The following is an 11,746-nucleotide window of genomic DNA, read 5'->3' on the forward strand; positions in this document are numbered from 1 at the left end:
CCCGGGGAGCGGGGTGCGCGGGGCCGCCCGGATGTTGTAGTCTGCGCGCCGGCCCGTCCGCGCTCTGCCCACAAGACACGGCAGGAGGAGCTGGGCGAGCGGGACTACGCTTCCCAGCGGGCAGTGCGCGGCGCGGCGAGCGGCACCCGGCGCGCGATTTCAGAACGCGGGAAGCGAGAGTCAGTGGCGGTGTCTGGAGGCCGCGCGCGTAGCCAAGTACCCAGCAGACAGGTAACCCCCTCCCCCCCCCCCCCGAGAGCGCGCGCCCCGCTGCCCCTCAGCACGTTTTCCGGGTGGGGGGCTCTGGACTGTCTGCTGGGGCCGTGGGTGGAGTGGGGTGGGGGCTGGGCTGGGCTGTCTGCTGCGGCCGCTGTCCCGCTGGTGGGGTGAGGGCTGGGCTGTCTGCTGCGGGCACTGTCCTGAGAGTGGGGTGGGGGAATGAGTGGCGTCTTGGGTGCAGGATATGCTTTGTAGGATGCTGCAGAGCTCGCTGGGGTGGATGTTCTATCCTGGGGCACTGAGGCCTATGTGGTGGGGCCGGGCATGCACAGTGTGGCTGTTCCTCCCACCTCCTGAAGAGCTTTTCCCCTTTGAACTCTGGCTCATGTTGCCTGCTGGGTGCAACGTGCTTTGGGGCCACTCCTGGCTTCATTCCCCTATTTCTTGCTGGTAGGATGGGAATCCACGGCCTGGCCAAGCTGATCGCAGACGTGGCGCCCGGTGCCATCCGAGAGAATGACATCAAGAGTTATTTCGGCCGGAAGGTGGCGATTGACGCCTCCATGAGCATCTACCAGTTCCTGATTGCCGTGCGGCAGGGAGCTGACATGCTGCAGAATGAGGAAGGTGAGACCACCAGCCACCTGATGGGCATGTTCTACCGAACCATTCGTATGGTGGAGAATGGTATCAAACCGGTCTATGTCTTTGATGGCAAGCCCCCCCAGCTGAAGTCGGGCGAGCTGGCCAAGCGGACTGAGCGCCGGGCCGAGGCAGAGAAGCAGCTCCAGGAGGCCCAAGAGGCAGGGGAAGAGGACAATGTGGAGAAATTCAGCAAGAGGCTAGTCAAGGTGACGAAGCAGCACAATGACGAGTGCAAGAAGCTGCTGACCCTGATGGGCATTCCCTATGTGGAGGCGCCAGGTGAGGCTGAAGCCAGCTGTGCCACCTTAGTGAAAGCTGGCAAAGTCTATGCAGCTGCCACTGAGGACATGGACTGCCTGACCTTTGGCAGCCCCGTGCTGATGCGGCACCTTACGGCCAGTGAGGCCAAGAAGCTCCCTATCCAGGAGTTCCACCTGAACCGTGTCCTGCAGGACCTGGACCTAACATGGGAGCAGTTTGTGGACCTGTGCATCCTTCTGGGCTGTGACTACTGTGAGAGCATACGTGGCATTGGGCCCAAGCGTGCTGTGGAGCTCATCAAGCAGCATAAGACCATTGAAAAGATTGTGCAGCACATAGATCCCAAGAAGTACCCCCTGCCTGAGAACTGGCTGCACAAGGAGGCCCAGCAGCTCTTCCTGCAGCCTGACGTGGTGGACCCTGAGGCTGTGGAGCTGAAGTGGAGCGAGCCAGATGAGGATGGGCTTGTCCTTTTTATGTGTGGGGAGAAGCAGTTCAACGAAGAACGGATCCGCAATGGAATCAAGAGGCTGAGCAAGAGCCGCCAAGGCAGCACTCAGGGCCGTCTGGATGACTTCTTCAAGGTGACTGGCTCCATCACCTCAGCCAAGCGTAAGGAGCCAGAACCCAAGGGCTCAGCCAAGAAGAAAGCAAAAGGCAATAGTGCAGCAGCAGCAAAGTTCAAAAAGGGGAAATAACCAGACCTTCCAGAACTGTCCTAGTTCTCTTCCACTCCCAGATCCTCCAGGGGTTTAAATTTGGTAGAAGATCCTGTATTCTTCCTGCACTGCTCTGAGTTATACCCTGCAGAGGAGAATGGTACCTGTGCTGCTTCCGCTCCTCTATATAGTGCTTCCCTGTCAGTGAACCAGATGACAGTCTCATAGCACAGAAGCAGTATAGGCACAATGCTGAGGGAAGAGAGGGACAAAATTAGTGGAAGGGTGGGGGAATTAGGAGGAGTTGGAGAGATTGACAAACCAAGGGGCGAGGGAGCTGTACTAGCAATCCAGTGACAGTGTTCATCAGCTTCAGACTTACTTTGTCCAAGGCCAGACTGGGGGTGCTGCAAAGATTGTGCAGGCAACACCTTGTGTCACTCTGGCTGACTGAAGGAGTGCTGTTGACTAGCCATAATGCAAGCCAAATCCAAATACTGAAAAAGAGGATGTCAGCCAAATGGACCAAGAAATCAGCTCAAAGTAGAGTGTGGAAGAGATGGAGACTGAAGCAGAAAGTGGGGAAGAAATGTGTAAAATCCAAATGTGGGGGAGGGAGGTAGAGAGCTACAGAAAGAAGGGAATTTCTTACTTCAATGGGGATTCTCTATGGTCTTCCTTCGCTTATCTGTATGTATTAGAGGGGTAATTAAGTGATTGATGGAGAGAAAACATAGACATTTAAAATCCTCTTGAAGTTTTAAACCCTCCCCCTCCCCTATTTATAGAAGTATCTGATCAGGGAGGGGAAGATTCTTCCCCCCACAGAAAGTACTGAAATTTAACCATTTGATGCAGATTATTTTGGTTCCATTCCAGATCCCAGCCCTGTGTTGGTTTGGTCCCAATATGTAAATGAGGTGGAGCTGTGAAGGAATTGTAACTCCCCAGGTTTAACATTTGTCCCTAGGTTTTATTTTATTTTTTAAGTTTTGAAGAAAAATATAAATAAACCTAAAAATGGAAAACTGTTCAGTTGTTCATTCGGATTTGAAATGACTGCTTCACTGCAGCACATTCCAAGGAAAAAGTTACTCAAATGGAATAAAGGTTAGAAATCCATAGGAAAAATGCAAAGTGAGAAAAACCTTGAACATTATCCCAGCCCTTCTCACAAGCTGCATTCATTTTAGCAGAGATTTCTAGGCTCTGTGGAATGTGAAGGAGCTAGGATTTAGAGAAAGACATTTGGTCTTCCCTTGTGCCATTTTCTGCTTCTCCAAACTGAACAGGGGACCTAATACTATTTGCATTTTCCATTATAAAAGTGCTGTACAAACACGAATTTGTGCCTCTTGATTTTCCATATCATTACAATGGGAAAAGAGAGACCGATGAAGTGGTTCACTCATGAGCAAAAGTGGTCTTGCAGATTCTGTGTTGGATTTGGGCATAAGGTGATCTGAAATTTCAATCCTGTCTTGGATGGTAATTTGGTTTGGGCTTTATACAAGTCGATTAAGTTATCTGAGATTCAGTTTTCCTCATTTATAAAACACCTCACAAGGTGTTTGAGGCTGAATTAATTAGTTTTATAAAGCACTTTGAGATCATGGAATGGAAGGCACTATTGGCAGGAGAATATCAGGATCACTGAAATGACAGCAGAAAATTGATCTCTTGAACATTTTTGCCATCTTGCTTGGTTGCTACATTAATATCTCTCTTCCTCTGCCATCTAGTAGTTGATGGTCTGGTACCTGACGACGGGTATAGGTGTAACCTGCATTCATCAATCTGCATGTTCCATACGGTACAATTTTAAGTGAGCAAAATTCCAACTCAGTAAATATAAAACAGCAGTCCATATTGAAGCCACCTGAACAAAGCAAATTTGTGCTTTCTAGGACAAGCTGGAGTTTGAAATGACATTAGACCAATTTTCAAACAGAAGAAACAATGTTGAAGTTGGAGGAGGGAATCATCTCACAAATGCTCTGTCAGGTTATAACCACATTTTTCTCAAAAAGTCATTTTCCTCTGGCAGACAGGTACATTTATAGAGGATTGATTTAACTTTGTCAAAATTAAAAGGTGGAAGGGGTGTCAGAAGCAGCTTTCTAATGGAAAATCAGCCACCTCATCTCTGCAGGTTGCTGGACCTTTGATGGTGCTGGGTCTGACTGCCTAGCTTATTGCTTTGTAATGGAAAGTTAACCACCTAACATTCAGTGTGTAATAGGTACCTTACTTTAAGCAACTGAGACAAAGGGTACATTTTTCAAGAGCACCTAAGTCCTATTTTCAAAAGTGATTTAGGCACCTAAGACCCTTAGTATCGTAATTCAATGGGACTTAAAAGGTTAAGTGCCTGGCTGAGTCACTACTGAAAATTGGACTTAGGGATGTGTTGGTTATTTATTTTTTTTTTTTTTAATTTACCCAAAGTTTTAAGTAGTGAACATAGAGAAACTAGCCTGCTGAAACTCATTTAGTCCAGTCCCCTGCACCCATGGCAGGACTAAGTATTCTCTAGAGCATCCCTGACAGGTGGTTGTCTAACCTGCTCTTAAAAATCTCCAACCATGGCGATTCCACCACCTTCGTAAGCAATTTTATTCTAGTGCTTAACTAACCTGACAGGAAGTTTTTCCTGATGTCCAGCCTAAACTGCCTTTGCTGCAATTTAATCCCATTGCTTCTTGCCCCATCCTCAGAGGTTAAGGAGAACAATTTTTCTTCCTCCTCGTAAAAATGTTTTATGTACTTGAAAACTGTTATCGTCCCCTCTCAGTCTTCTCTTCTCCAGACTAAACAAACCCATTTTTATTCAATCTTCCCTCATAGGTCATGTGTTTCTAGATCTTTAATAATTTTTGTTGCTGTTCTCTGGACTTTCTCCAATTTATCCACATCGTTTCTGAAATGTGGTGCCCAGAACTGGACACAATACTCCAGTTGAGGCCTAATCAACATGAAGTAGAATGGAAGAATTGCTTCTCATGTCTTGCTTACAACAGTCCTGCTAATACAGGAGTAATAATGGATCTTGGATCTTTACCTTTCCACTGCAGAGCAACATTACAGATATTCCCAGTTTAGGTTATTATCTCTGAGGCAGGGCTGCTGGGGAAACTGATTTACTGAATTTAGTTTTTTAATTATGTTGTGGACCCAATTCAGTGTTCCTGGCCAATGGCAGCTGGGGAGCCAGCACTCGGAGCAGGGGCAGCATGCGGAGCCATGGCTGACTTTATGCCTAGGAACCAGTGGGACGTGTCGTGCAAAACATTGTTTCCAGTCTGTCCATTGTGAAGGGTTATAAAAAGTGACGTTCTCTGGGGAATCAGAGAGGGGCATGTTGATGAGGTCCTGCAAACTTTGTTGCTGTTCCTTCCGTCTGCAACCTGTGTTGCTGTTTTCCTTCGGTTTCTGTTCTTAGTTTACTCCTGACACCGTATCATGTTCTGTGCCAGATATGGACTGGCTACAGAGCTTGCTTACACACACCAGATGGGCAGTGCTTAATTTGTAATGAAAGAGGTGCGGGGGCTCAAGCAATTTTTTTACAATTATAACTGATGCAGCAAGCCCAGAGGTGCCAGGGCTTAGCCCTGGCACAAGTTGAGCACTGCAGATGGGTTCATCGTAAGAACCGTTAATGCTCTGCTGGATACAGCTGAGGTTCATTTAAATAAGGTATTTTACAGAGCGTCACCTAGTAGTCGAATCATACAGGGTAACATGCCATTACACAGGTAGCCTGGCTTGTTTGCTAGACTCCATCCCATGTTAATCTTACTAGCCTGCTGCTCCTGCCCCCGGTGTCAGCTCAGAGCAGCCGGGCAGGCTCTGCACAAAACTTATGGGAGCGGTCTGGGGGCATCAGAGGTGCATGCACTGCAGTGGGCATAGGCAGATGTTGAATTGGTACCTCGCTGGTCTTCCCTCCGGTTGTTGAGGCCTATTTACCTTTCCCTGGTGATGGACATTGTGTTCATTAACACTATTTGGATTTAAACCCCCCGCCCCCATAAAGAACCTGTTCTGTTCCCCCCGGGCCCGAGAGGGGTTTGGTTTAAAGGGCTCACCCCAGGGCAAGATCCTGCAGCTGGGGTCCAGGAGACCCTGGGAACAGCTTGAGCCAGGCCTGTGCCACCACTAAATAAAGAGCGGCAGGGTCCCAGCAGAGTTCGGCAGGGCTGAGGGTAGTATTTAGTGTTGTGAAAGCTGGAGAGGTGGGTGGACGCTCCAGGAGCCCCCACTGGGAGGTTACCCCTAGAAGGCAGTAATGGATGGGCCCCTTTCTCCTGCCCGCTTGCTGGATCTCAACATCCAGTGGGGGACTGAACATCAGTCTGGTAAACATGCCGGCGGGGGCTAGTTTGTGGTTATGAAAGGCCTGGGGAGAACTAGCCCCTCCTTTGACGCTGCGCTGCCATGAGAACGAAGGGGAAAGGAAAGGGTGGTAGCTGCAGAACCTACAAACGGAGCCGTTTCCTTATGGAGCTCCCAGGCCAGCTGTGGGATTCCTGGCCAGGGAGGGGAGGGGCAGGATTTTCACCAGGGTACCATCACTTGTCACCCTGGAAGCCAGCAAGAACATTTCAGCACCCTGTGCTGCAGAGGCCACCTCACTGCATGCAGACTCAGGAATGCATGTCCTTCCACAAGGGGAGCCTTGTCCCCAGGCTGCCCTGATCCTTGTCAGCAGGCCTGCAGGACACAAGGGTTCCCATCCTTTCTCCCATACACACTGATGGAGAGTGGGGTAGCAGAGGAAGGCAGGAATGGGCTCACGTCATTTATGACAATCCTTTTTCTGGCTAGGACCATAGCACAGGCCCTGCTAGCCCCCCCGCCAGCCACCATTCACAGGTCCGCAGTTTGAACGGTCTCCCGTGGGCCGCCAGGCCTTACATCATCAATGAAAGGCAGGAGTTTCTCAGCCACTTGCACAGCCGCGCGGCTGGCGCTCTGCCTGTCCATGCCGGCGAGGATGTTTTTCAGCACGGTGATGGCCTTGGTGGTGATTTCCCTGTCTACCTTGTGTAGTCGCTCCAGGACGTCTGGCAGCAGACGCTGGAGTTTCCCCACCTGCGTGAAATGAGGAGCTGCTTTACAAAACACCCCCCAGTGACCCACAAGCCATTTCCAAAACAACGTCCGCCTCCCCTGCAGACAGAGGCACAGGAACTAAGGGTGTGGGGGGTGCTGCAGCACTCCCAGGTTTTACACGGGGCTCTGCTCCTGGCCCTGCACATAGGGTCCCAGCTGCCAGCCCTGTGCCAACCCCCATCTGTGGCCCAAGCCTCGGTCCCCTTGGTCCATCCACCTCCCTGCCCCCCCGCTCCTGGAGCCATGGCCCTGCTCCTGAGCCCAGCTCTAGGGGTGGCAGGGGGTGTGGGCAGGGGTAAGGGGGGCACAGCACCTCCACTATAAAAAGTCTTCCAGTGCCCCAGCCTCCAGGTGACATGTTAGAGCCTCAAAGCCTTTGCACAGCCAGCTAGGATTACGGGCAGCGGGGCCGGCTACCTGCAACATAAGCAGCTGCTTCTTTGTACCCCAGATCTCAGGGGATGATATTTATTAGCGGGTATCATCTTTGGAAAGTTCTCTGCACAACACGTTGACCCCAAATAAATCAAGTCTATTATTGTTATAGGGGTTTGAATAGCACCTCGAGGGCCTATCTGCAATCAGGGCTTGTGCTGGGGGCTTTCCAGGCACAGTAAGAGACGTCCCCTGCCCTAGAGCTTACAGGCTAGACACACAAAGGAAGGATTTCTATCCCCATTGTACAGACATAGAACTCAGGCACAGAGAGGCTACGTGACTCGCCCATGGTCACCCAGGGAGTCTGGCAGAGCCAGGAACCGAACCTGGGTTCTCCTGAGTCCCGGTCCTTACAGCCCAGCCTAGAGGAGGGAGCCAATTTTGCACACAAGTTCTAGGGTTGGTCTGTTACTAAAAGCCAGATTCAATCATTTCTGTATTTGGTTTTTGAACCTTTGAAAGACAGCCCCACAAAATTTTTTTGGAGAGGGTCCAGAGAAGAGCTTGAGAACATGACCTATGAAGGAAGGCTGAAAGAATTGTGTTTGAAAAAGAGAAGACTGAGAGGGGACATGATAGCAGTTTTCAGGTATCTAAAAGGGTGTCATAAGGAGGAGGGAGAAAACTTGTTCACCTTAGTCTCTAAGGATAGAACAAGAAGCAATGGGCTTAAACTGCAGCAAGGGAGGTTTAGGTTGGACATTAGGAAAAAATTCCTAACTGTCAGGCTGGTTAAACACTGGAATAAATTGTCTAGGGAGGTTTTGGAATCTCCATCTCTGGAGATATTTAAGAGTAGGTTAGATAAATGTCTATCAGGGATGGTCTAGACAGTATTTGGTCCTGCCATAAGGGCAGGGGACTGGACTTGATGACCTCTCGAGGTCCCTTCCAGTCCTAGAATCTATGAATCTATGAAAATCTCAACCGGCATCAGGGAAAAAATGTGTCAAATACAGGCTAATTGGTTCCGGAAGAAAAAATGGACCACAAGCAAGTGAAAACCAGGCTGAGGCGCATGGAACGATGGGAATGGTGTATAACAAAGAGAATTACAGTCACGCCCTCTCCATGTCTGATCTAATCATAGTCCGGGTTTAATAAACCGGACTGACACACTATTCTCAGGGTAAGTAAATTATCATTAGTGAGAGTTGCCTTCAGATTGTTTCCTCTTTACCAGGCTGCCAGATCTGTGTATTTAAGCCCCACGGGTTTTCTCTGCCTTCACTATACTGTGTGTATCAAACCTGTTATGAGATCTTAGCAGCAAAAGGCCCCTGTAGAGCTCTTCAGAGGAGCAAGTGCTGCGGGACAGAGCCGTGACGTCAACAGTTAAAACCTATGAGGCTTTAAAAGGGGATTTGTAGGAAAAAATGGTTCCTAATTGAAACGAAATGGCTCTGTCCGGGCGTCCCTGATCACTGGTGTCGCCAGCATTCCCTGGGGTCTAGAGTCTGCAGCTCTGCTGCTACTCTAGTGCTAGGGTTCTTTGGATTACAGAGACCCCAAACACAATCAGGCCCAGCAGTGCCAGGTGCTGCACACACCCAGAGACGTACCCCACAGGAGCCAGGCCCTGCCCTGCAGAACAGCAGACAAAGGCCAGGCAGGGACTTGCCCAAGGTCACCCAGCAGGTCAATGACAGAGCCAGGAATAGAAGCCAGGGCTCCTGACTCGAGGCCAGGGCCATGTCCCCTGGGAAGGTTTCAATGACCCCAGCTCTGCAGCAGCTCCCTGCGGTTCTGGGTTTATCCCCCAGCCCTCCTCCCCTCTCACCTTCTCTGGGCGCAGGGACAGGTACAGGAGGCCTTTGAGCGCCAGCCAGCGCACCACACTGTTAGGGTCTCTCAGCTGCCCACTCATCTGGTCCAAGATGGCGTCTTCCCGCTCATTGCCAAGGTCTGGGCACTGGTGGAGCTAACACACCAACAGCGAAACAAGCTAGAGAATGGGGCTGGCTCCTCACGACTCATCTCTGCCACGGGGCCCTTAGCTCCACCTGCCACGGGTGCGGCATGCGCTCTACGCTGGGCACCGCGATTGGTCACCGTGTGTGCCCCACTGAAACGCTGCTAGTGCAACGGCCCTTCGAGGCTCCAGCCGAGATCAAGGCCTACCCTGCTCCCTCACTAAGGCTCAGCTGCATGCGGAGCGGGGAGGGAGCGGGCTGCAGCCTTGTGTTCCAAAGGGCCACCCGGTCTGCAGGGGGCAGGTGAATTGGCCGTGGATGGGCCCGGCCTGTGCATGGCATACGGACGTCAGAGGGGGCTTGAGGGCTGAGGTCAGACAAGGGACCATTCTATGGAGCTGAGCCTTGGGGAACAAGAGACACTCGACCCTGGGCTTTGCTCCAGCCCCGCGACACCAGCTGGGGCAGGTAACAATGTCCAGAGTCAGTGACTCCACACCTAGGGCTCTAGGAGCTTTCCCTGCCCCTGGTCACCCACCAACTCCCAGAGCCTTCAGGGCCACCCCTCTCCTGGCCATAGGCATGGGCGGCGAGTTCTATGGGCCCCCGGTGCCTGGGCACCATGGGCCTTGGCCCCACCTTCCGCCCCCGCATTTCCCAAGCCATTTAAAAGAGCCCGGAGCCCCCACTCACCACCAGCAGTGCAGCGGAGCTGAGCGGCTTCCTGCCTGCTTGCTCCACATGGCTGCCAGCTCCTCCCTGCGGCCCCTGGGTGGGATGGGTCTGTGTCCCACTGTCACGGAGTGTGAGGGAGTCAGGGCCCCGCACCCCCCACTTCCTGCGATTCACCGTGACTCTCACCAGCCAGTAAAACAGAAGGTTTATTAGATGACAGGAACACAGTCCCAAGCAGGGCTTGTAGGTACAACCAGGACCCCTTCAGCCAGGTCCCTCTGGGGGGCAAGGATCTTAGACCCTAGACTTGGGGTTCCCTGCCTCTTCCCACCCAGCCCAAAACTGAAACCAAAACCCCTCCCGGAGGCTCTCTCCTCCTCCTTCTCTCCCCCTCTCCCTTTGTCCAGTTTCCAGGGCAAAGGTGTCGACTTGCCCCACCCCCCTTCCTGGCTCAGGTTACAGGCTCAGGTACTGTCCCTCACCTAAAGTCATCCCCTGCTCTCCCATCCCCCATGCAGACAGTCCAGTAAAACTAACCCACATACCCAGGTCAATCCATTGCGTCACACCCACCCCAAGCGCCCCTGCAGCCAGTAGGAAGCTGCGCGGGCAGTGCCTGGGGGTAGAAGCACACGGAGGCCCCCAGGCCCGCCCTGCCTAGGAGCTCCAGGTAAGCACCGCACCCTCCCAACTCCTCCCAGAGCCTGCACCCCCACCCCTTTCCCACACCCCACTCCGGCCCCTAAACTCCCTCCCAGAGCCTGCATCCCCTCCTGCCCCCAAACTCCTCCAAGAGCCTGCACCCCTCACCCCCTCCTGCACCCCCACCCTTTGCCCCAGCCTGGAGCCTGCACCCAGCACGCAAACTCCATCCCAGAGCCTGCACCCCAGGCCCCTTCCCCCACCCAAACTCCCTCCCAGGGCCCAACCTCTCACCCCTCCTGCACCCCAATCCCCTACCCCAGCCCAGTGCCTGTACCCCAGACCTCCTCCCCCCGCCCAAACTCCCTCCCAGAGACTTAGGCAGGTGGGGGGCAGAGTTTGGGGGGCCGGGCTCTGCTGGTCACCACCAAAATTTCTACAAACCTGCCGCCCCTGGCCATAGGTCAGCCCCATGCCACAGTCACCGCTGGACTAGGGCTGTTCTCACGACCCTCACCCGCCAGTGAGGCTCACCTGAATGAAGAACGCCATGGCCGGGATGTACCACCTATCATCCCTGCAGTTGAGGATGGCCATCAGCTCATGGAAAATCCAGCAACGTTCCTGGAAACTGACTGAAACCATGGCCCTGGCATGGGAAACACAAACACCACATCATCGAGGTGGGCAAGGACTGGTTCTCCATTTACAAATCTAACCAGACCAGTGCCACAGGACAGGGGATCCCGGGTGACTAGTCACGTGCAGCTGGCATGGACTAGTTCCTGCTGGCTTAAAATGCCCAGCGGTCTAACTGCTAGAGACCCAGACTCTTAATCACTCTACAGGGAGCCCTTCCGCGAGGCCAGCTCCAAGTGCGCAGTGCTGGGGCTGTGTGACGAAGTGGGACCGTTCTTAATGTTTCCTCTGAATACTGTGTGGGTGCCTCAGTTTCCCCTATGCATTTCTTAAGTCTCCAGTGTGCATAAATGGCTGACAATCTGTCTCCTAGCAACAAATGGCCAGGGCCCTTCCCCCCTTGCAAGGGGATAGCTAAGGTGAACAAAGAGATCAGGTGACCTCCTGGCCCAGGAAAGAGACAAAGGCCAGAAAGGAGGGGCTGGAGGGGGGTTTCAGTTGGGAGCTGGCTGGGGACGGGAAGTGAGTGCAGTTGTC

General features: G+C 52.5%; 1 protein-coding gene across 1 annotated transcript; it reads left to right on the top strand.

Moving 5' to 3' along the window:
* Positions 1-93: 93 nt before the first annotated feature.
* FEN1 (flap structure-specific endonuclease 1) lies at positions 94-3,106 on the top strand. Its single transcript, XM_054027261.1, has 2 exons — positions 94-231; positions 674-3,106. The coding sequence occupies exon 2, from the start codon at positions 675-677 to the stop codon at positions 1,821-1,823; it is 1,149 nt and encodes a 382-aa protein (XP_053883236.1). The 5' UTR covers positions 94-231; position 674; the 3' UTR covers positions 1,824-3,106.
* The last annotated feature ends 8,640 nt before the right edge of the window (positions 3,107-11,746 follow it).

This window comes from Malaclemys terrapin, chromosome 4, assembly GCF_027887155.1.
Source record: "Malaclemys terrapin pileata isolate rMalTer1 chromosome 4, rMalTer1.hap1, whole genome shotgun sequence".
NCBI lineage: Eukaryota > Metazoa > Chordata > Testudines > Emydidae > Malaclemys > Malaclemys terrapin.